Here is a 26,057-nt window from a genome sequence, read left to right as displayed (position 1 = left end):
TATGTGCAGGAAATTCCAGGAGTTATTTAGTCATGACATTAGAATTAACTGTTTAAGACTTAAAACGACAGACTCTTCACATGACATTTCTAGTCTTTGTTAGCTTAAATGTAGGAAGCACCTAAAAACAAATACCTTGTGGAATTCACAGCTCACAGTGTCAGAACAATTAATATTGTATCCATGCATCACAGAGGCTGTTTTATCTTGGGTAATAATGATATTTTTACTCATAGTAGGCCAATGATTTGGTCATAGGAGCAGTGGAGCACTCTTCAGTCTCCTCAAACTGCATAGAAATTTAAAATGTGGAAATAAAACCTGTAGATAAATATAATGAACTCTTTGGCTTCAGTGACCTACTAATTGAAGATGATAGTGTTCCTTTTTGGTCTTGAACTAATATATGGAGCATAACATAACTGCAGCAAACCCAGTTGCATTTCTAAGGTAATTCACTCCCATTGAAATCAGAATTCAGCCCAGTCAGAATCAGTCCAGTGAACAATGAGATACATTCTATGTTCCTGTTCCTTTAGAGAGTACATCTAAACCTCTATGAATTCTGGTGTACACAAATGAGTCCAAAACAGGTATTATTACATTATTTTTACCTCCTCACAATTTTATTGTATCTTTTGAAAAAAGAACTGCTCTTTCAGTCATATTGCTCTAATGTATTTGCATGGACCATTCATTTAGAAACCTCAGAATAAATATTGTTCCTGTGAGGTATGTTTCACTCTTGCTTTAAAACAATGTTATATCACAGCAGACCAAATATTCTTCTTTGATTCCAATTGTGTTATTTTAAATTTGTAATACAAGATTCAATTAAATTGAATTCTCGACTATTTCCTTTTCTTTTTTTCTGTTCTTAATATTAGCTAGGCAGTTGTCCTATCTGTGTTCTGATTCTGGCAGTCTTGACTATTACTAGCACAAGAATATGTTATAGCACACTGGGAAATTTTAAATGCATATATTTTAACCAGCGTGACATGACTACTTTGATGTAACTTTCCTGTGATGATAAATAATTTCTGAAGTAAGCATAATGGATGTCCAGAGGTCAGGTAGGTAAGCACTGAAAGAAGGAAAGGGTTGATTCGTGTCCTAAGAATGTGATAAATGGCTGCCATATTTGCTGCTTTTGTATGTCCAAAACACGATATTCTTTGGTAAGTTTAACTTCTGGTGCTAAAGCTAGACAGCATTTCTTTTAGTGGTGCTGTCAGAATGATTCTGGTTTAGCTTTAAAACCAATAAAATTTTTATCTAAAGTGTTTTCTAAATCCAGTAGGGGGTTTTCTGTTTTATATGAGAAAATTCCAATTTGGAGTTGCCTGCTGCTCATTCCTGCATATAAGTGCTAATCTGAGATTTTATACATTGTGCTCTGTTAATATGGAAGTGAATATGACATTAAAAACAAGATAGTAAATTCAAGAAATCATTAAGCATCAGGTGCATACAAATGATGAAAAGCAAGTTATAAACTGTGAATGTGTCTTAAAATAATAAAATTATGCTGTCTAGAAACTGTATTATTATTAACTGCCAAATTATGAGGCCTTCATTTACACTGCTAAGCCCTTGCTCACTGAAGTGAATCTTTTGATATTAGTGGGACTAATTTGTAAATGCTTGTTTTTGGAAGACTGTCACAACATTCCTCAAACATCTACATGTGTCTTTTGAAATTAATGTCTTCTGTGTTTTCAAGTACATATTGCAAGAGCAGCTGGTTTGTAAGTGCTTGCTGCAAAGAAGAGAATTCCTAAAATTCAAACAAAACAAAACCAAAATTCTTTTCTAGTAAAAGAATTTTGAATTTTATCCATTGAAATATGTTTGTAGCTTAAATGTTTTATAAATAATAAGAATATTTCTATTCTTTGCCAGCTTTAAGGATTTGTCACTCCTCATTTAGTACTGTTGGTGTGAACACTACAACAGTTTTTTATAAGTATTTTATAACAAGTTAATAAATAACAGAGTCTTTATGCAGATATTTCCCTATAGACACTTTTTTCCTTCAAAACTCCACATCTCAGACCAATACTATAATTTTTAGGCACTTTGCTGTAAATGAGTATAACAAGACAGAACCTGATATATAAGACTCTCATTTAAAGCTAATGAAAGCTTTAACAGCACAGAGTTTATGGATTAAATCCTTGCAGTAATACTTGTTAATAAAGGGTTTAGATTTTGATACTAGGTATTAATCTGTTCTCATGGAAAAAAAGCACTAATACTTTGTGTACACCATGGGATTCCTTTAAATAACCTGAGTGAGCAGCTGGAGATAGACTGATAGTGCCCTGGCAGCGATATGGTTTATGCTGCAGATGCCTTCAGGTGAGGAGCCATCCCTCACCAATCTGCAAGCAAGGAAAGCCAAGAGTGCAAGTGCAGCCAGGGCCAGAATGGGCAGAGCTTTACGTCCTGCTCAGATTTGCTGAACAGCTCAAGTGGAACGGAGAAGTCAGCCCAAAGCAAAGTGACCCCACAGCATGAACGAGGTGTCCTCAGTATCGTCTGCCTCACACTGCCCTCTGGGGCTGCACCACCAGCTCATGAGACACTTCCAAAATTATTCCCATTGTAGTCATTTAGTAATTGCTCCTGACCCACTGACTGTCTGTCAGACTGAAATGTGTAATGTTCCAGGCAAAAATACTGAAAATCAACCTTTTAGATATCAACACCAGAGTAACTGGCCAATTTGAGCACTGAGAAGCAAAAAAGAAAACCAATGCAAAAAAAAATAAAAAGGTAAAGCAAAGCAGACAATTTTTCCATTTCAGAGGCACCTAATGAAAGATCAACATTTCTTACAAAAGCTTTCCATTTTGGCTTGTTTTGATTTACTTTATTCTTTTTTATCTTGAAAAATGGTAACCTGATGTTGATTAATTTTTTATAGTATTTCCAAACTTATGTTCAATTACAAAAGTAAATCCAGTTCCCCTTCCTTATTTTTGGAAGCAGGAGGGTGAGAGAAGAAGAAAACAAAGTTCTGGTAATTCACTGGAATTCAAGTTCATTTTCAAGGAATGTTCCCAAGAAATAAAGGAACTGTCATTTAACTAAATTGTCTGTAATTACATTTAAAATTAATAACCTGAGATCAAAAAATGCTGCATGCTGCATCAGCTTCAAAAAATTTACCAGATAGGATTTATTATCACATCATTTATTATTGTGTCTAATACATTTCAGTTTTAAACAGCAGATGTAAATAAGGCTTCAAAGATACATGAAAATGTAAGAGATTTGCAGATCTTTTATCTTAAAAATAGGATGTCCTTGGGCTCATGTGCATGCCTGTGTCTATGTACACTTGCTGTAATAGAGGCATTGTGGTAAAATCTAATATCTCAGCCAAGAATTGCAGTTGACTTTTTGAACAGCTATGTTTTGAAGGTTAAAAATTGTAATTGGTGTATCAACCTATTTCTTAGCCAAGCTGAATTTATCCTTCTATAAGCATGGTGTTTCAAAGAATGAAGAAGACATTGATTTCTGTGGAAACTTTGATCTGTACAGAATTCTGCTTTCACAATTTATTGCTTTTACAGTGCTTCAGTCTGGCAGGCTCTAAATATCTTTCTCTAGCTATATTATGCAATGGGCCCAGGTTATGGAATATTATATTAAAGGCTCCTGGAATTCCTCAATCCCTCAAATCTTTGCAGGAAGATTAAATGAATTCTGCAGCAGGTTTTTCTAAATTCTATAGTAATAATATCCATGCTGTCTAGACTTTTGTTCTTTGGAGTCTATAGCTGTACTGTCACATAACTAATTAGAGAAAGTTGGCACAAATACCCAGGTTAGGGCATTTGTGCTGATTTCTGCTGATTTACTGAAAAGTTCACTTTGTACTTCTTAGGCTTTAGCCATAATATGAAAATTATAGATATTGATTTTGTTCTCCTTAGTTGATATAGTGGCTTGCACTGGTTTTGTTTTTCTTTTAGCACATTTATATAAACATCTTTAAAATCTAATTATCCTTATAAGCACATAAGAGGTACTCATTTTATTCAGTGTGAATCAGAAGGATGGTGTTTTGCTAACCCTCACACTCTAGTTGTAGAAAGCATTTTTGAACCTCTAATATATAAATTAGACATTTAAGTAATTGCTGAGGGGATGTTTTTGTTTGGTTGGTTCTTTTTCCCTTGCAGATCTTCTGAAGCAGTGCTTACCTGTCATTCCCTGGACAAATCACTTTCGCCTGGCAGGGTTATTTTGTTATTAATATTCTTATAAAAGAGATATCCCAAAATCTTTCTCTGAACTGTTTGAATTTCTTGTAGAACAAGGGAATTAGACCATTAAAATTTTACATACTGGAAGAAAACACTAATTTCTGCACTGATTTCTTCATACAGTACCCTTACAGCCTTGTAAGAATTCATACTTCTTCCTTTTTAACACTCTGGCAGGTGATAGTATAGGTGTCTTTTCTTGATGATAGAAACTTTTAGGTAATAAATAGACTATAAATGGGCTAAATTATGGTTGTAGTAAATATGCACCATATTTAGAAAGCATGAGTAAGATTAGTTAGAAGGAAAAGAGAATGTTTCAAGAAGACAGATAATATCTAAAACTTTTTATGAAGTCAATTAAGGTAATAACCAGCCTTTACCATTTATTGATATAATGATAATATAATTCAAATAATAACTTATTTGGTGGAGTAACTTTCAGAATGAATCCTTCTGTACCATGTTTTCATGCTAGGCATAATTGGTGGGCTAGATATTTTATGACTCTTGGGCAGCTTTTATTATATAACCATGAGGCTGATTCAAAAGTCTCTGATTTTAATTATGAACATATCCATGAAATAGAGAGGAATGAAAATTTTCATAGACTTTAACTATTTTTATTCCATATTGCAATGAATTACTGAACAGTGCATTGCCTTTTTGAGTTATATGCTGGCTTTGACAACAACGTAGTGCCTGTTTCAGTAAAGAATCTAGGATCCAAAGTAAATATTAAGATTTAAACTTGATCCACTTTACTTCCAAGTCATACTTGTATACTTAATGTTAGATAGAATACCTTGCTGTCTGTTCTCCACCACCTCTGGACAGCTGAGATGTAGCTCTCATCTTTCTTATCCCTAATTGGCAAGTTGCATTAAATATCTTACAAACCACTCTTTAAAATACATTCTTTTAATTATTATCCGGGGAAAAAAAGATTTTTATAAGGCAGTATGTTGTTATTCTCAAAGGTGAAATAGGCTTTTAGAGCTTTTTGGGGCAAGTTAAGCATGCACTTTGTTACCAGTACTACTATGAAAAAAGTGGCTGTGTATGTCTGCCTGATCCCTCACACATGTTCTCTGTCTGCCTTCTGCTATCATCCCACTTATCTCCGACTCCAAAGCATGGTGCAAGACTGGCTCAGCAGAGACTTAAAGGCTTTACTTCTATAACATGCTAGAAATCAACTTCCAACTTTGTGGAATTGCTTCAGCAGCCTTTGCCAAGTTTCATAGGGAAGGAAGAACTAGCCTATATAGACAGTAGCCTTTTGTACTTTCTTTTTTTCTCTGTGCACTTTTCAGAGTACTTTAAGGATGCTCAAGTGTATTTGTACACTTTATTATATTTTTCTTTCTCCTTCTCCATCTTAACTCCCTCGCTTTCATCATTCTGCCCCGTGAGACTTCCTTTTTTCCCTGAAATTTTTATATAAGGAAAATGTTACAACATATGCATACATAGATATGATATATAGATATATATTTAGATTCCTCAGTATTGTTTTACAGATCAACTATTGGAATTCTTAATAACCTATAATTTAATTTAAAGTTCTCAGGACTTGTGCAGGTAGATCTTTAAGTACCTTTTCTATGACTCCAGGTCATGAAATATGATCAGATTATTTGTAGTTTATTTGCAAGGAACTTTATAAAAGTCTATTTTAGTCTCACAAAGTCAAGCAGTTAAAATCAAAGAATGTGTTTGTAAAGACTGAAGTTATTCTGTGAAGAATTTTCAAAGAGTAAGAGTGCAAACTTGTCCAACAAATACCTTAGAATGGTAACTAAATCACAGTAATGAAATCTGCAATAATGCATGTGGAACTTCATGGGCTGAGAGGATTGACCTGATCTGAAAGGAAAGCTCTGACTATTGTTATAGTACAGCCAATACTCCACGGAACAAAATACTCAGAGAAACAATTTAATTAGCAAAGACAGAAGGCAAAAACAAAAAATAGAAAGGGAAAATTAATAATTTACTGGAAATATTTTTATACCACATCTTGAAGGAAAAAGAGGGAAATTAACATTTGGGATTCCAAATGTGAAATCAATCATTGCCTCAGTAAACTTCTCGCACATGAGTGGCCAGTAGCAATTTATGTATTCTGTAAAAATGTATATATTCTGCGCAGGATTTCTGAGGGCTTCCCTCTATATGGACCCATGACAGGCAGACAGGCGGGGCTGGGAAGTACAGTCAATGAATCAGGAACAGCTTTAACCAATTTATGAACATTTCAGCCAAGTGGTAACAGCATACTGAGTGCTTCTTGCAAACAGGCAGTCCAGCAAAACTCAGTGCCAAAATTCCGTGGCATTCAAGATCAGCACGAAGCTGCAGAGTACTGGCTGTATTCCTGGACCTGGGCTCTCTTAGGCTCCCTGACTAAACAGTAGTTTCAGGAGCTGTTTGGGCATGGCTCCCGCTGGCTGGCACACTGTGGACACGGTGATCTGTCCAGGCATCTCAGACAGCCAGGAATGCTCAGGGCCAAAGAGCAAGACCATGACTTGAACTCAGCAGGGTGAGGACAGAGGCTCTACACATCCACCTCGACGTTGCTCAAAAGGATTACTTACCTCTTTTGTCTTAGAGTTGCTTATTCTCTCTCATTTTTTCCTCTGCCTCACTTAGTTTTGATGTGGTTGGTGAAAGAGAAAGGGCAGAGCACTTTGGAAACACTTGGCTGGAGATGGGGGATGCGTGGCCCAGGCTGACAATGACTACAAAACTTCTCAAAGCACTCCAGCTCTTGTGGGAGTCATGTAAGAAACCAAAGGGGGAATTTCTCTGTATGTATAGCAGGTTTTGTAAGAGGATGTCCAAATCAGGAAGCACTACTGAATTAAGGAAAATAAAAGAGACAGTCCAGAACTGCTGACAGGGAAACAAACTGCTGTATTTGTAATATTTCTAGAAGCTTAGAAAAAAATATTCTAAATCTAAATTAATCTGAGAGTCTATAACGTAAAGTAAGTTGAGAATATTGTAAAAAGCAGACTTGTAACATATAGCCATTATGTGCTATGAAACCACTTCCCACTTTATGACTAAAATATTAGTAAAAAAGGTGTAGGACTAATAAAATTGCAGATTATAGTTTGATTTTTTTTTTCCAGTTTGAGGCAATTTTACCTATTTTTTTGGTTTTTTTCCTTTTGAAAGGAAGAAGTATTACAATTATTAATTACTATTCTAAAATATTAAAGGTTACTGTTATGATGGATGTAAAGTGATTTTGGAAATACTGAGAGAATTGCGAATTTTCCCAGCAGTACATTTTCATCAGTTATGATATCTTCTCTTTAAAGACAAAACAGGGACAGGTATACTAACAAAGGTATTCATTTGCCCCTATTTTGGGAAAAACCAAAATAAAATTACATTAGAAGTGTATAAAAACTTAAAAAAACTTTTCCTTGTGGGGAAATAGTGAGAGATTGAAAATAATGGGTTTTGACCAAGAACACGTGCCAACTTTCAACAAACTTATTTTTATGTGAGTACAAGAAGCTCCTGGATGAGAAAATTTATAGTGGAAATGTTGGCAGGAATTTACCTAATGCTGCTTAAATAGTACCACTATGTTAAGAAATACACTGGATGCCAGACAGCTTTCTGTGGAAAATGATAAACATACAAGGTCTCTGTAGGGGATCTCAGCAGAGCCATTTTCATTATCCAGAATAGTGGGTGATGCGATGTTGTTTTTATGAGTGATATATGGGAATAGAGGCAAAAATAACATTTTTAGTAATTAAATTTTTTTCAACACATTCTGTAGTGTGTATTTACACAGTGCTTAATTGTTTTTTATTCCAATAACTATCTCTGGTATAGATTATTTTATTTTATTTATTTTATTTATTTTTTTAATTTTTTTGATTTTTTTGATTTTATTTATTTTATTTTATTTTATTTTATTTCATCGTCTCCTTTGAGTGTGCATATGTGATTCAAACTCTCAGAATTATATTGTTGATCACTTGCATGCTGAGCTGCATGCTGGTAATAGGAAGTGCCCTGAATTAAATCTTAGGAATTTAGACTGATTCCCAGTGAAGTAAACAAACAGCATGAAAATCACAGATCAGAAGTTACACCTTCCCTCTCTCTCCTTTCAAAACCAGACATGTTTTTAAGCCAGAATTTTGCACCTAGCCCATTTGCTACTAATTTGCATTGTTTTGCCATGTGAATGATAGTTGTTTTCTGTAATAGCAGCAGAAATAAGGTGGATATGTTATTTATAACCACAGATGGAAATATCTAAGTATTATGTGCCTGGTTGTGTTTCTGAATGTGAACTCTGTACTTCTGATGAACTGTAGACTATCTTTGGTTTTGTTATTTAATCTGCATGTGCTTTCCTGCAGGGCGAGATCCAGCAGCTGTTGATTATAGCTGATCCCAGAGCTGCATTTGACTATTGTGAGCATTATAGCCCTGACTGTGACTCCCCAGTGCCCAATGCTGCTCAGGCTCAAGATCCTCAAGTCGATGAGGTGAGTAATCAGTCATGTACTGCTGGATTTATTGCACATTAGTGGTTGTGCTGGAGAAAAGTTACCCAAGGAACACTTCCAGCTAAATGGCATGCATTGTTCTAGAGGTGAAAGAAGCAGGTTGCAGGAGTGCATTCATTTTTGCTGTCCACTCATTTATGTCAGGCATTTGAAGGAACCTATCACCCTGGTGGTATTTGAACAACCAGCGTTATTGATGAAGTTAAACTGTAATTGTTAAAAAAATTATAGCAGTATGAGTTTGTCTACTCATACGTATTTGTTCTTCCTGTGTATGTTTATAATTTCATTGATGCTGGGTATCAAGAAATGCCACATTTGAAAGACATGGGAGCTTTGAGTATTCCACAATTGTAAACAACTTCTGTTAGAAGTGCTGTGTGTTTTGATGAGCTGCATGCTCACATGTGCATGTGCACACAAAAGTATTTCAGCCAGTTCTACTCATGGGAGGTAAACCAACCAGGACAAAAGGGAGTAGGAATTTTTCCCAGAAACATGAAAGATATTTAGAGAAACCATTAGTCACTGTAGACAGTTCTCACAGCCATAAACAGAGTAATTCACCCAGGTCAAGATAGTTCCTCAGATTAGACCTCTGAGCACTTGTATGTATTGCTGTACACATTCTAAGTACTTGCATTAAACAGTGTAAAGTGAATACAATAAGTCATGATTGAACTTGGCTCTGGACAGTTAGTATGCACTCCATGTGTGATCTGACTGGTTATTACTTCTGATTGCTCAAGACATCAGCATTAAAAACTTGCTGAATTATTCTTAGATGCCTGCTTTGAGCCTGTTTTGGGACTGAATTTTTCCTAATGGTAATTTTATTCATTGTTTCTATTTATTCTATCTGACTGAAAATTATGTCAGCGGGAGACAAAGGCCCATAGGGTGCAGAACTTTCAGAGGGGCTCCCTCCCACATCCATTCCATGTTCAAGATGTGTCAAGTCAAATACACGCAGGCAGAGGTCTTCACGTTGCATTCCAGTGGGTGGAGGCTGCTCTTTCCAGGAGGAGCCCATAGGACCTTCTGTCTATGTGCCTGGATACCTGGATCTCCATATTCCAAACCAGACCAGATTGAAAGCATACTGCCGATAATTTATGCAAAGACAAAAAAGATAGAAGACCTAAATTTTTTTGTTCACAATTGAGTTTCAAAAAAATTTAAATTTTGCTTGGGAACTGCCCTGGGCTTTGCTGCTATTTGGTCGCTCTTGGATTTAGTGTTTTTTAATATGTTTTTCAAAGGCCTATTTTTCCTCCTTGGTAACACACAGAGTTTGTGGTAGTACCTACAGAGAAAAAAGTAAAATCAAAGATCTTAATTTGTAAATGAGTTTGCAAACAAATTGAAAAGCACTAAATGGTTTATAAAATGGAGAACTGCTGTTTCTCTTTCATTTGTTGCTGAGGGTGGTGATTGAATTATTTTGCTTAGCTTTCTGACCTAAGACACAATTTCCGTGTTGTTCTCCATGAGTTTGTTCACTTCACATAAATATTCCCAGTGAAGTCAATCGATCTCTTTAATGTGTCATAGTAATCTAAAATAATCACGTCAGCAATGTGATAAATATGCAATAGAATAAATGACTAAATTTATAGAATAATAGAATTGTCTGCTAAATAGTAAATACTATCTTGTTAAGGCAGGCTACTTTGTTATCTTCTGAGATGCAGCCTGTCAAATCACGCAGATAATTTGTTTTAAGGAAACAAATTAAACAAGTTTTATTTAGGTGCTGAAGAAGTTATAGAAGATAGCAATGTTGAATTTTGTAAACTGTAATTGCACAATTAAATAGGATGTTAAAAGATTAAAATATATTTACAGCTAGTCTATAAGGAAAATTATTATTTTAAAATGCTTGATTACTTGTTTTGAGGTGATTAAACTTTGATTCATGATATCTGATAGAATTTATAGACTTAGACCATTGCAAACCTTCTGACTTGTCAACATATGATACTTTATTTAAAAAAGGTATTGTATGATAAAGTACCTGACAAAGAGATTCAAATCTGGGTGCCTTATTACAGAAGTTACTATAAACCATGAGCTGTCACTGAATTAAATTTTTAGTAGAGTTTCTTAGTAACTGTGCTAGAAATATAGAAATGTGAGTAAAATGGATGCCATTAAAATTTGTCAGTCATGATATTGCAGAGGAGTAAACAGTGATGGTAAGTCAACTAAAGGCAGTGTTAGACACATACAAGCCAAAGAAATAAATGCAGGGCAAACATAATGAACTCATAAGTACACACTGCAATAACAGTCCGCTTGCATCTGGTAACAGAAGAACCTTTCATCTGCAGCAGATTGTCCCCATCTGGGGGCTTTGTCTGCTGCTATGTCAGTGAAAACTATCTGGGAGGTACATGGTTCACTAGACTGGGATACTAATTGTGTTGCAAACCAACATGGAAAGATTATTGTTTAGCTAGATTGGTTTCATGGTTTGATCTTCAGTGTTTTCACACAAACTCTTGTGGTAGGAAGAGGGAAGAGAGAAAACTGGGCGAAAGGCTAGGCAGGATCATGTCTACAGAGTCCAGATTAAACCAGTAGAAACTGAAAATATTTATTGGACACTATCCTCAAAAGATTCTGGTTAAAGCAGGGAAGGAGTTTTTCCTAAAATAATACAATTCCTGTCTTGCTTTGTAAATAAAGGAGTAAGAATACATATGTGATACTATCTTTGCGTGCTGTCTGTTGAAACACAGACTGCATCATCACAAATGTTGCTCACTTACCATATGCAGAGATCCATGACAAAAAAAAAATACTGGCTGCAGATAAATGGAATGGAGGGACAAGAAGGAAAGCTAGATAATTTCTGTGAAGAAAATACCTACTAGAATTTAGGAAAGAACAAATTACCAAAATTGTGAATCTCTAGATATCTTCAAGCGAAAGGTAGATACCTTTCTGAAAGTTTTGGGAAAAGTTATTCATAGTTTAGTTGACTCATTTACAGAGTAAGAAGTCTTGAAATCTGCAAGTATACAAGAGTTAACCAAGGTGGTCCCTTCTAGCCTTACATCTCTGAGCCTTTCAATTATTGCAGATCAGAATGAGAAACTGATACTTGGCTTAAAGATAAATTATGTGATTTCAGAGCCTATTAATGTGTGTTTCCAGCACTGATTGCAAAACCCAAAGGAAGTGGTTGACTTTTCATCAGTAAAATAGAAGATTATGTTTGTGAGGTTGCATTTAGGATGATGAATAGGATTTCTCTTGACATTGCACACTTTTGTAGTCTCCTGGCAAGTTCACTGCCTAGGAAGTCATTCACTCTGAAAAGTTGGATTATTTTTAGACCACTAAAGAGGTATCTAGCAAGAAAAATTTAGGTAAAAAGATATTGGTTTGAGGGTGTAAGTACTTTGTTTATCTAAATGTAATCCTTATTGCTCTAGGCAGTGCTTTTGTCTGCAAAGGAGCAAATAATCAAATATGCAGCATTTTAGGTTTGGGGGCTTTTCTTTCAATAGCAGTGCTGATTTAAATGAGTCATTTTCTGAATTTACTTGCACCCTATGCCCTTTTTCCAGTTCAGCTGGTGGAATTGTTTATGTGTTTGTTGCAGGAAGGGTCTTATGACTTCATCTAGATTAAAAATAATTACCAATCATAAAATGGGGAAAATGATGGAATATTCTGTGGTGAGTTTCCATTAAATGAACCTGAGAATATATGTCGCATCACTGCAACATCAGGAATCAAATATTTGCTTTCTAAAATGTTTGAGTTTGTCTCAGGGCCTTAGGACCTTGACTGTGCGCTCATATATAAATTTTCTGGACACCGATTGATAATTAAATTGTCTTTAATAATGATACTTTAAGTGCTGCATTGAGATTTCTTTTTTCTTGTTGCATTTTCTTTTTACCATAACACCTCATTCAAACTGTAGTTTGGGTGACCTAAATGAGAGGATTTCAATCCCTACTTTTTACTTACAGGATCTCTTCATCCCTGAATTAAATGCTAAGTGTACCCTAAATAAAGTTCAGGAAGAATCAAGCGTCTCACAATGGGATTCACAAAAATAGCAAGCTGTGAGTAAAGACATAAGCCTAGTCAGCCTAGAAAGGGAGCACATATCTTAAATTCTACCCTTGTCTGCAGGCTTACCCAGGTGGACTGTCCTGATCCCCCATGCCATTTTTCTCCCTCAGCAATGTCAACTCCTGCATCCTCACTTACCCCTTCCTATAAGGGGTTAGATACGAATAACCTGAGGCTTTCAAGATACAAGTTTTAGACCTGATGTGTCTTGACACTTCCATTTTAATTAAATCAGTCCCTTTCTGGATCCAAGTGACTGTGGTATATGTCTAAACAAGGTTTATTTAACTGGGCAACCTCTGACTACCTTTTGCGTTCAGGCTCTGCAGAATCTGTTGCATTTGGCCACTGGCCAGGACTGTGGGCTCTGTGTGAGCAGTTCAGGCTGAGCTGTTGGAAAAGATGCAAGTCAGAGTTCTCCCTACACAGAATGCTTCTGTTCCTCTGGGATTTGTTCATCAGACCTAAGTGTCATTCAGTGTGAAAATGGGAAAGCAATAGATTAATAGTAATATCCGCACACTTTACTCTGTTATTTATTATCATTTATTTCCATCTTCAAGGCAGGTTTTGACTGAAGTGTGCATCAGTCTTCCTTGTTCTTACTTGTGAATGGCCAGGTATGAATCTCTGTAGCTTGTCAAGGTCACAGTGATAAACCCAGCAGTAGACACTACACAAAAAGGTGTTGCCTAGAAGTTCAGGAATCTTTGGGTTTATTCATCCAGAATGTATCACTAGGTGTTAAGGATCCCATATGGGTATGAAATTTTATTTTAAAACTATCAGCATTGCTTTTCTTAAAGCTACACACCTATGCTTTTCCTAAAAATACCTTGTGAACAGTCTGGCCTCTGTCTTGTTTTCAAACCCCTTCTTACTATAAATGGAAGTGTATTGAATTCCTTTCTAGCCCCATCTCATATGCTTGGCGAGCTCACAGAAATTAGAGCAGTGACAGACCTAGCCAGTCTTCATCATCCTTGATGTTGGGCAGTATATTTGCTGGAGTATCATCAGGTCTAGTTTTCAAAGGATCCAGCTACCAGGCTTTCAAATCTTTTCTTGGAAGATTGTTCTCTAACCCAGTGAATCACACAGTCTGACTTCTGCTGAAGAGATGACTCCCCAGAGGAACTAGGTTTCATTTATTTTGGATCTAGCCCAAACTAATGGATTATTTGAAGACATGAAATGTTTTCCTTTAATGAAATAAATTTGGTAAATTAAAAGTGCAAATGGCTCCCAAATATGTTGACTTGGAGGCTTCAAGTGTCCTTTTAAAGCATGGTGATTTAGTGCCCTTTCAGGTATTTGACTAATCAGAAACATTAGTTTTCTGAAAAAATCAGAAAGATTATTATTTTTATGCTTAATTTTATCTTTATTGTTGCCTTTAGAACTGCAGTTAGCTAATTTAGCAGATATTAAAAATAGTGACATTCCTAGCTCTCTTTTTGTTTGCATAGACATACAGACTTTTTATTTAAGAGAGTCACATAATAAAGAACCTTAGGGGTCTTATTCTCCTTTTGAAACAGGATGTCTTTGGAAACTGAAGATAATATTCTTATCTCCTTTTATGTCCTTGCTTGTATTGCTTTTATGAACAATATGAGGACTATATGGTAGAAGATGCCATTCTTTAAATCTTTTAACTTTCCTTCTGCCCTAAGATTGGCTTCTTCTACCAATTATTTATTTATATTATTGCAGCTGACTTTTAAAACACTCATTTTGCTTGGCGTCCTTTATTTTATTGCATTTTGTAAAATGTTAGTGCGCCTAGAATATTTCAAAGTCATCTTTGCCTCTTTAGCATGTAGATGATTTAGCATAATCTTTAGGAAATGGAAAAATTGAGCTCATGACTGTTCTTTGGTTTAGGATTAATATTATTAATTATTTTAATTTGGAAATGTAAAGCAAAAAATGCTAAAATCTACATTTTGGAATTGGAGTTTAAGTGTTTAGACTACAGATAGCAGAAGAATCAGTTTCCAAAGTAAGGTTTCCTTCAGAATATTTAAGTTATTTCCCAGTTCAAAGAGGCCTTGCATGCTGCTGATCCTCTGCTTCTAAAATTCATCTGATGAAGAAAACAGTTCATCTCTTTAATTGGAATTGCATGATGATCTGGTAGTGTAATATAATCACTCCGGTAAAGAAAGCATGAGGTCATAATGGAAACATTTTGTCCCATCAAAAAGCAGCAGGTTTTATTCTTCCTTTCATTTGTAAGAAAAGAGTCATATGCAATACTCATTACAAGAATGGCCGTTTAGTAACTATTGGTGGTCTTACAAGAGAAGAAAGAAAACCAAGAGGAAGAAAATTGCATCCCATCTGAAATATGTTACCTGACGTCTCTTAGCTGAAATCCCTTGCCAAGTTTAACCTATTACTTATTTTGAAGTTCTAGATACTTTCTCCTATATATTCAAGAGTCTACTTATTATTTTTCCTTTGACTAGTAGTGCAACTATGATAGATTTCTGTGAAGTCCCCAACGTCTGTGAGCTAATAGCAGCGCCTGGGTTTGGCATATCCAAAATGTAAAGGAACTTTTCTCAAGGTTTGCTGAGGTCAAACTGAGTGGATCATAGCCCTGTCTCTGGTCACCTGATGAAGGTGACCTTCTGGTTGTGTAGTGCCAGAAAAAGAAGGGATATGTGCCACACGTGCAGCCTTAACTCTTAATGGCAGGGTAAGTATCAATTGCTAGCTTCACAGCAGGTCACTAAAACCATTAAATCTGTCCCTTGTGTTTGTAAATTTAGTTTTCATTTAACTGACCAGTCCTTCACTTGTCCTGTTGTCTCCTATTAGAAATAGGGAATAGCCTTCATCAGGTTGAGTTAATAAAATCATACTGTGAGTAAATTATATTTCTAAAGTACCTCTTTACACTAGTTAGAGATGTCGAGATGCATTCCTCCATCTGGACAGATTGTGCCTCAGGAAATACACCTGGAAGATTTTGCATCTATGTTTAACTATTTGCAGCAGGACCCGTGGAGCTCAATACAAGACATATTCTCTGTTTCTTGGCTGGTGTGAAAGATGAGGATTGCTGGTTTTTCAGAAGGAAGTGTTGGGAAAGGAAGGACTGCTAAGAATAGGGTTTATTTTGTGGAAAGTTTAGGTCTATTACATATTTTCACTTCTTCTCCTTGTATCAGCGGGACAACAAAGTACTGCAATTTTGAAACTACTTGAATACGGTTTTGGCATAGTGGTCACATGTCCTAGCATGTATATTCAAGAATTTTCATAATACCCCTCTGATGCTGTGCTCTTAAAGTGGAAGATCCTCACCTGCTTGGCAATAATCTGATTCCATCATGGAAACTGTCATTCTCCACTTCTCATCCATCCCTGTTCTTTCAGTCTCTGTACCTTCATTTCAGTGCAACCAACATATACCATTGTTTTTGTGATCACATTTTGCATATAAAAAAAGTTTCATTTTCTTTAACAGAAATTAGTGAAGCACAGTACGCAAAGATATTTTCTGTGTGATTACACATTATGTAATAGATCTGTCCTCATACTAGTTTCTTTTTGTTGGTTTTCTAATTCTCATTCATAAATGTCTGACTTTTTGAACTAGGACTCTTAGCATAAATATCAGCTTATTCACTACTTTATTTTTTCATAATAACATACTTGGCACAGATATTTTTCCTTTCTTTTTTTTTTCCCAATCTGCATTTCTGTTTAGTTTATGGCCTGTGAAAAACTACTTGTAACCCACTGTTGCAATTTTATTAGCCATATGGTTGGCTTAATTCAGCACAGCCATTCAGTTTACCTTGATTAATCTATACTACTGTGATTTGTGAAACAGTTATAATACTGAGCAACACAGAATTATATTTTAATTGTCAACTTGTCAAAGTGACTGCTGGCATGAATGCTTCCAGTTTCAGAATAGGTCTGAAATGCTTACTAAAAAGGTGTCTATGTCTCTATAAGTTACTGAAAAAAACTCCTAGCAGCTTATTTAAACTTAAATCTGGCTAACGACATGGTAGTTCTCTCAAAAATGTTGCTCCACTTACCTCTTAAGGTATTTGATAGTATTTAACATAGGTAGTGTCTTTTGTTTGGGTAGCAATAAAAAATTCATAGCAAAGTATTTGATTCATGCTGTTTGGCTGAGGAAGCATTTAAAAGTATGTAATTGGTTACCACAGTTAGAGTGGAATGACTGAATTTAGCAGGATATATTCCACTGAATTTTTTTTTTTTCAAAAGACAAACCTAGTTTGCTTGGACTTCTTGAAAGGAGAGTAGTAAATCACTTGCAGACATTTTTATAATTTCCAAAGAAGTACTGCAGTGTTGATTCTGTACTATATACAATGTTGCTATTCTGTACTATTTCAAAAATTCTGGTTTTATCCATGTGGTTCTTCCTTTACTTCCTTTTTGTGGCCGCTTATGGTCTCCTAGAAGCTTGTTGCTGTGTTTTCTTTTTTGGGTGGCAATGGCCCACTTCTTTAGAGACAAGCTGTATTGAGTTGCCTTTCCAGAACTGCACAAGCTAGAAAACATGCTTTTATACATCGAAAGATCTGTAAATGTATCATTGCTGCATGTGAGGACCTTGAACAACACCAGTTATAGGTCAAACATGTTTCATTGACTTCACTAGGGTTAGGAATGAATCTTAATTCGCTGAACAGGGAGAGAATAATCCCATGTTGCTTAAGTCTAAAATGCTTCTGGTTTTCAAAAGTATAAATAGTGTCAGCTTTTTTTAGTAATGAAAAATATACCACTGATGAAATCAAAGTGTTGCTTACATTATATGAGGCAGATATAAAGTGTCTATATACTTTAAGAAGATGATGTTTTCCACCTAAAATGGTATTTTGTTATTTAAATGTAGTTTGAAGTACTCTTATTAATGTGAAATTTAGTTTTGAAGAAGTACCAAAAGTATGTTGCATCCTTTTTATATGTTCAACAAATCTCATGACTAACCAGTTTATATGTGCATGGGTAGAAATAATCAAAAGGACAATCAAGCAAAAAGCATCTGACTTCTGAAAAAAAATCTGTATCTTCTTTTTAAGAAAAGCTGTTGATCATAGCAAGACTGAGAAGTCTCAGGAGTGAAGTAATAGAAGCTTATGTAAAAGGATTGTTAAGTGATTAAGGGCCTTTCAGTGTTAATCCTATACTTTCTGAGGAAATCAACTTCTGTGCATTAGAATCATAAGTAAAAGTCTTGTATCAAAAATCACTGCCAGAGGAAACAGTTTTGGTCAGGAAACAATGTTTTGGTCACATGTTAGAATATCATTTGGAATATGGAGATCTATGTTATTCTTGTTTGTAATTTCTTCTAAAATGTCCATCTCTTTCTGATAATGATGAATTCTGTGAATCCTCAGACTCATTTGGAAGTGCAATGTACTAATTCTGTCATCAATCTATTGAAACAAGCAGATATTGTCTTCATTTTACAGACAATGATGCTGACTTGTAACAGGAGAGAGGAGGTTTCAGGAGTGACTAGTTCCCATGAGGCACATTAGACTATTTCTTCCTAAACAAGGGAAAGCAAACACTTGTCCAGACTCTGGCCACAATTCCACCTTCTCTTGGCTCCCTGGTCACATAAAGAGAACTGGTAGCAACTAGGAGACTGCTTTAATTTACCAGATCAACCAGTTCTAGTAGCTTCATGCATGATAGGAGTGGTAAGATAGTTTAAAGCTGTCCTTTTTTCTCAGCTGTGATGAGTTGTACTTGGTGCACGTAGTGTGGAGATCAGTATCTTCGCACAGCCAAGAATGCAGCTCATTTCCTGGCTCCCTAGATCATCCTCACAACACCACACAAGCCAATTCTAAAGCTACTTTCTCCTGTAAAACTTATGTGTACCAGATCTTGATTTTATGAAAATTAGAGAAACAGACCTCTGGAGCAATTTACAGAAGCTGAATCTGAAATGAAATTACAGCAGTGAGGCATTTACTCAGGAAATTTATACCATGGAGCAGCCCTGGTTTTCAAACTCAACATCAAACAAGAGGAAGATAGCCATGATTACTTGTGAGCTGTGGCCTCATTCCTGTATCTGAAATGATTTACTCTGTTCATGTCAGATATTGGCATCTCTGCTCTTCTGGTCACCTGAAAAAAATACAGGTAAAAGAGGCATTATTTGAAATTTAAAGATTATGTGAATATATGGTTTTACAAAGATGTATTGGTGCTCCCACTAATCAAAATTACATTTGATTCTTCTTTGCAGTCCAATAAAAGAAAGGTTTTTGCCTGGCATTACTACTTACATTTTTACTACTTTTTTACTCTGCTTTTAACAAAGTAAGAAATTGTGAGGGTTTTCCCCCAAATGAATAATTTTATTGAATTGTTCATGCTGCCTTAATTTTGTTGAATTTTATTCCTAAATAAAGGTTAAGATACTATCCAGTATTGCTAATCTAGTTTGCTACCACTAACATGGGCATGCCTGATATTTTTCCATTTGCAATGTAGTACACACCAGAAGATTTTATCGAATATGACTATGAGTATGGGGATGCAGATTATAAAGAAAGTGATTCTATAACAGAGGGACTCCCACTGTTCGAAGAGACAGTAGCACAAACAGAGGTAACAGAATCTGATCTGTTTGTTGTGTGGTGTCCAGCTGTCCCCTACCACATGGTTTGTCAATTTGTGTCTTCTGTATATGAGCTCAATGTTTTCTTCTCACTCATTTCTTTACTTTGTAGCTGTAACCCTTGCTTTCAGTTAGAGATGGAAGGTCTCACGGCTGACAGCATTCATCTCACATTTGGTTACCCTTCTTTCATTCACCCTTTCTCAATTTTCTTTTCATTTTATTTATGTTTTTCCATTCCATCTTTCATAACGTTTGCAGAAAAAGAAAGCCATGGTCAAAAAGAAGAAGAGGACAGTGGCCGCTAGCTCAAAGGACAAACCTCAAAAGGCCACAACAAAAAAATCTGAAAAATATACATCCAAGAAGAAGAAAACTTATCAAGCAGCAACAACAGGCAAACTAGGGGTAAAGGTAGCCAAGAAATAATCAAGATCTTTCCCAGACCAAGACTGGAAGATCTCTGATAATAAGAAAAAATTTACCTAACCCCACTAGATGAATACATCTGGTTAATAGCATAACCTGAATAAAAGTGATACCTCTTGAATTTTTCATACAGCATTTTTTTAATAATGTACTTTTTTTTTTAATACTAGGCCAATGTTATTGATGGATTTCAAGATTATAACATAGCTGAAAATGACTATGGGCCCCAGACAGAAGCTCCCTCCCGAACTACTGAAGCAAATGAGGTAATAAGGACTCTCAAGAAAGTACTTGTCCCACTGGTGTTGGGGATTAAAAAAGTACAAATGCATTTTAAAAGGATAGATTTCTATGTAATGGATACAAACTCTAAGAGCACTTAATGTGATTTTATGCTTTCTCAGACAATATCAAAAACTGCTATTTTCTTGGGCAGAACTCCCATTAATTCTATAGAGATCTGCTGAATCTTCAGTCTGCAGAGTTCATGATTCAGGAAATAATTCAGTGATATATGGTGTGGGAATGTAGTGTTGTTGCTTTCACTGTGGATGGGAATGGAGCTATGTCTAGCATAAACTAGGTTAGATATTACACATAGTCCTCCTGATCTAATAGGTAGTGGAGTCTCTAATTTTTCCTGTAATTCTTAAGGTGCAGCATAAAACGAGCCTAACACAAGACAAAGACTGGCTGCCACCATAGCAGCATATGGGAGTTGAGTCAGAAACCATCATTTCTTTTTCACAGTTCTTTAGCTAACAAAATCAAATTATTTGATTTTCACTTGTTCTATTCAAAAGCAACATTCTATTTTGAACTGTCAAGAAAGATAAAATTATTATTTTGACTTATGTTAGAAAACACATTTCTAGAAAGCTGCAATAACAAGTCTAAACCCTACTTTGTTAAAATTACTGCACCTAAACCAGCATTGATTAATATGTTTGCATATTAATTAATGCTAGTGTTAGAAAAATTATGGCTGATTGTAAGAAACATTGTTTTCATTCTTCTTTTACCTTTTTCTTTCAAAATTAAGATTGGTGCTTAAAAGATGTACAAAACTCCCCCTCTCCCGTTCCCCCGAATATCTGAAAAGAGAAAAAAGTCCCCATTTGTTTTATGGTTTTTATCCTCTGTATCTTGAAAGGTGAAGGTGAATTAAGGTATGTTTTACTCATTTTACTGTAAAGCATTCTTGTGTTCAACCTCATGTTTGCATCTCTCAAGTTGACCAACCAGTGTGTATCTAAATAATTTATTTCCTGGGCAATTCTGAGATTTACAATAGAAGATGTAATGAGGTAGAATCAAAGTGCTAAATGCTCTCCTTGGTGAGAGCAGCTCTTCATAAAAGTAAAATTTGGCTTAGAATTGGTTCAGATCTGTGTTTATTCTAGCTATAAGGTGAAAGTTATTCACTAGTAACTAATGGAATTAGGCAATTGTTAAATCAGAATCTAGCCTTCTATTTTAACTGCAATGTATTTCAATATCGCTATTAGATCAAGATTTTTTAATTACACTGGATGTTGATTAGCTTCTGAATATTGTCAAGATCATACTACTTCATATTGTCTGATCATTTAGAATATCATTTTATATTAGCAATATATGGACTTCAATTTCTTTCAAAATTATCCTGTCAAAAGACTTCTGTAATCGAATAAAGCAATCCTCCTTTATTTCAAAAACAGTTTTGTACATCTCAAATATAGCATTCTTTTAAACTGCTTTAGTGTTTTTAAGTTGTTTGCTTGGTTTGACAGCTTACATACTTTAAGATGAAATATTAAAATTAGTCTGAATTTTACTCGTGGAACTCTGACTCAGGCAATAAATATGTAAATTACTATGGCACGCATGACTCATGACTTTTACTGATAAATAAACTTCAAAATCATTAAAGAGAGAAAAGAAGTTTAGCTCAGCATTGGTATTTATAGAGAGAAAAGAATGAAAAAGGCTGGGCTTAACTAAAGTGATGCTTGCACTTCCTCCACATTGCTATTGTAAAAAGATCTGAACTTATTCACTGCTCATTGCATATGTTCATTCATGAATGCTTGTAAGAGTGAAACCAAGCAACGAAATTCAGCTATATTTGGCACTAAAGCAACATTACGCAAGCAGTACACATAATACTGGATATATTGAATTCAGTGGTTTTGGAAATAAAAACCCAAAGCGTATGAAAACATTACTTCTTTGTACTACTTATACAAAGATCTTTTAATTACTCTGAAAGGCTGAACTTCCATTCCTTCAGACTCTAATTAAAAGACAATATGCTGTAGTTCTACTGTTCTTTCTTCTTTTGACAAGTCATCATGGTGGATCAACATATGCTTACATTGCTTTACTAACAGTAACCTACATATTCCTCCTATTCCCAAATCTTTGCTACTGATACGAATAGCAAAATCCTGTTGAAGAAGTATTTGCTGAAGAATACATAACTGGAGAGGATTATGATAAAAAAACTGAGGCAACTGAATATGGAAGCAGAGGAGTAGACCTCAGTGAATCTGATCTGCTGGTAGATGGAGATTTAGGAGAATATGATTTTTATGAATATAAAGAATATGAAGAGAAACCAACTGATTCCACTAATGAGGAGTTTGGTCCAGGTGTTCCTGCAGAGACCGATATCACAGAAACAAGCGTAAGTTGACTGGAGGCATAATGCAGATTAATTTAATTTAGCAATTCTTTTATAATTATACAGTCTCAGAAATGCATAGACCCTGATACAGTGCTCCTTGTACGTACTAGATATATTCTCATTTTTAATAGGCTTTGGATCAAGGCCATCCTCTTGTTTCAGTAATTGTGAACTTCTTCTGTTTAATAATTATAAGATTTTTGTCTCGTTTGCTGAAGGGAGTAAGGGAGGGCTGAAGAGGGGAGGAAAAGGAGAGAAAAGGGGGAATTCAAAAAGCAAATGATAAAATGTATGGTTTTAAAAATATTTTTAAACTAAAGCTAAAGCTGGAAAAAATGTAAATTCTAATGCAGGTGCAAGTGCCATAATTAATATTTTTATATTATTACCTTAAGAAGTTCAAATGCATATAAGTGTCTAGAATCCTATGGATTTTGCTGCTTTCCAAGAAGAAAATTCATGAGTGAGAAGGTTAAGGTCTGAACTCTTTCATGAAAATAAGATTAGTCAATTCTGACAGGTTTATAGTCTTGCAGAAGTGATTTAACAGCTCAGTATATGAAAGAAAGATAGTATGACATGGTGGATCCTGTGAATCATGCCCTTCTTGCTGAGTTTTATAGCTCTCTTTCCCTCTGACTTAATCACAGGCTAAACAGCAAGGCTTTAACTTTTCTTTAGCTTTGCCAAGATCCTTGTTTACCAGTTTACCAGCTGAGGAAGCTGCAAAGAAAACTAAATATGACTAAGACTGGAAGGAAAAAAAATCCCATTTGGATTTTTTAATTAGGAAGACCCTGAATATAGTAGAAAAAGAGGATTTTGTTTTGTCAGACTATTTGCTCAGTCTTAGCTTTATTTTCTCCTCAAAAAGTCAAAATTTCACTTTACAAAGGATCCAAGAAATAACAGCAAATGCTGTGAGGTTGCTTTTCTCTGCCAACCTTGAAACCCATACCTCTGTATTTCATTTACCGCTCCTTTCTAAACCCTGTTGGGGTCATTGTATTTTTTAATGATGCTTATCTGTGCAATGTGATACAAGTGTACTCTTTTCCTTCTAGCCCAGATGGGGACACAGTGGCAGAATGACACAGAAAAGGTCAGATTCTCTGTGAAGCAAGGAGCCCATGAGGCACCATTTGTGCCTGCAATAAGCCAATGACTGTGTAGACTCTATCCCCTGGTGTAAATTTCAACGTAAAATGCCTTGATACAAAGCTGAAGGAGTCAGGAATCTTGAATTAGAACACAGGCTCTGGTCTGTGCAAGCTTTGTTACGGTTCTCATCTGCTGAACCAGAGATATATAATTTTCCTTTGACATGTGTATATATTTAGAATAACTGAAGTTCTACCTTTGATAAAAAAGGCAGGATGGAAAGTACTCAGTATCTGGGAACTTTCAAAAGGGGAAATATTTCCAAAGACAGAGATCCTGATGTCATTTTTTTACAAGTAATTTATGTTAATCTAATAAAACCTGATTGTCTATACCTCTTGCTACTTTATTTTTATGAACTATCAATGGGTTTATGAACATCATTACTAGTGAGATTTGTGCCTTTATAAATCAATGCAAAATGTACAGTCCATGAATCTATGTCTCTGTTTTTCCATTCTGAAATATTTCGTATTGAAATACTGTAACATTATCCTTACCATTGTCAAATCCCTAGCTACTTTAAAATAAATGTTGAACCACTCTACTAAAATTTTAAAAAAGCATTTCAAATTTTAAACTGGTCAAAACTTAATTTAATTTCTAGGGGATATGTTAGCAATCAAGATAGGGACTTCTGAAGAAAAATACATTAACTCATTGAAAAAAGTCAGTTTCTTTTTCTTTGAATCTTGAATCTGTCTGTTTCTTCTATTTATATGTGTTATGGACTTATTTTTTTTGGTATTTCTGTTATCTTAATCCTGAACCCAAAACTTCCTTGAGAGCTGGTCCTCAAAGAGTTTGGCAGTTGATGCTAATTCATGTAGCAAGGAGGCATAATTGGTTATCCATGAAATACTGTGTAGTGTTCACAGTGCCACTTAGCACCTTTCTCATTTATGCCATGAAATCACAGACTCTTCTCAGATGACTTTACATGTTGTTGATGTCTAAGGAATGAAATTAGGAGCCTTGATAGGTACTCTTCATAGTGGGCCAAGGGATCTTTCTTTCTATCTTACCTTAGGTGGCTTATTCATAAAGCCATGAAGAATCATTGTTAATTGCCAAGAATATTTCCAATCAAATAAGTAAAGACACAATGTTGTGACTTGCACATGGAAATTTAGATTCTAACTCCAAAGTCCTAATGTAAAGCATGGGATACACACTCATGGGATGTGCATCTCATTCAAAAAGTACAAATTGACAATATCCAATAATTGGAAAAGTATACATACAGTTTTTGTATTTTCCATTTCTCATGTATTAAATTTGTTTGATTTATATGGTTTGTAGCTGTGATGTATTTTTTATAGCACAGACCAATTCCAGCTTTAGCTTTCAGTTACGGGTTACTGCAGTTCTTTATTGTACCAGGTCCTTAGACCTTCTACTTATTTTCATTTTCGGGGTTGTTTTTACTGGCCAGGTGACAGGACATGGGGCTTATGGAGAAAAAGGCCAAAAGGGAGAACCAGCTGTGATTGAACCTGTAAGTACAGATGTCAGGGAGTTTTTCTGTAGCGTTGTACAACATATATACACTGTTAATACATCATTATCAAACGAGGTTGTTCATGATAGGATGACAGCATCCACATGATCCATGATCTCTGAAACGGTCCCTGTAATGTGGGTGGTGTACAGTGATTACAGGCAGTGGGCTGTTCCAGCTACTCCTTTGGTTACATGAAGGACTAACGACATGTTCCAAGAAAAAGGAGAATCTTCTTGTGCAGAGTAAAATAGAACATTGATCTGATTTTCAACCAGCTAGTAACTACATTTGGGACAGGTCTACCCAGATAGCTTTCATCTTAGGCACAGGTAACACTGTCACTGCAACTTTCAGCAAGGACAAGGAAGTCTTCCTCACTTTGAACACCACACAATGATTCAGATTCTCATTCTAGTAACTGCAGAGAGAAGATTCCTGGGAAAGTTTATATGAACACTAAGAAACATTAACTTTAGTAGTTCAGTTAAAAAGGGTTTTTGTATTTTTCTGCAAAACACGATAGATTTAATGTTGTGTTTCATGCACCCCTAGGGTATGCTCATTGAAGGACCACCGGGACCAAGAGGACCTGCTGTAAGTAGATTAATCACAATTTCCTTTATTTCATCTGATTTATCCATTGTGCTTTTATATTCATGAGTTGACACAATATTGGTCATCTTATAGTTCCCAAATGTATATCAGACTTAGCACTTTTAGA

The 26,057-nt window shown here is 35.4% G+C and overlaps 1 protein-coding gene across 6 annotated transcripts in view; it reads left to right on the top strand.

Moving 5' to 3' along the window:
• COL11A1 (collagen type XI alpha 1 chain) overlaps positions 1-26,057 on the top strand; it is a 157,735-nt gene that overhangs the window by 53,004 nt on the left and 78,674 nt on the right. For 2 of the 6 annotated variants that reach the window (XM_085068224.1, XM_085068220.1), the window contains 7 exons: positions 8,684-8,812; positions 19,448-19,564; positions 19,836-19,988; positions 20,174-20,269; positions 22,426-22,671; positions 25,268-25,330; positions 25,889-25,930. In XM_085068224.1, coding sequence (XP_084924350.1) covers positions 8,684-8,812; positions 19,448-19,564; positions 19,836-19,988; positions 20,174-20,269; positions 22,426-22,671; positions 25,268-25,330; positions 25,889-25,930 — 846 coding nt within the window. The remainder of the gene's footprint in view (positions 1-8,683; positions 8,813-19,447; positions 19,565-19,835; positions 19,989-20,173; positions 20,270-22,425; positions 22,672-25,267; positions 25,331-25,888; positions 25,931-26,057) is intronic. The other 4 variants (XM_085068221.1, XM_085068223.1, XM_085068222.1 and 1 more) reach the window with 4 other exon arrangements.

Source organism: Lichenostomus cassidix, chromosome 8, assembly GCF_008360975.1.
Source record: "Lichenostomus cassidix isolate B80296 chromosome 8, HeHo_3.0, whole genome shotgun sequence".
In the NCBI taxonomy this organism is placed as follows: Eukaryota; Metazoa; Chordata; class Aves; order Passeriformes; family Meliphagidae; genus Lichenostomus; species Lichenostomus cassidix.
Note: the sequence above shows the minus strand (reverse complement) of the source record. Positions and strands in the feature narration are given on the sequence as shown.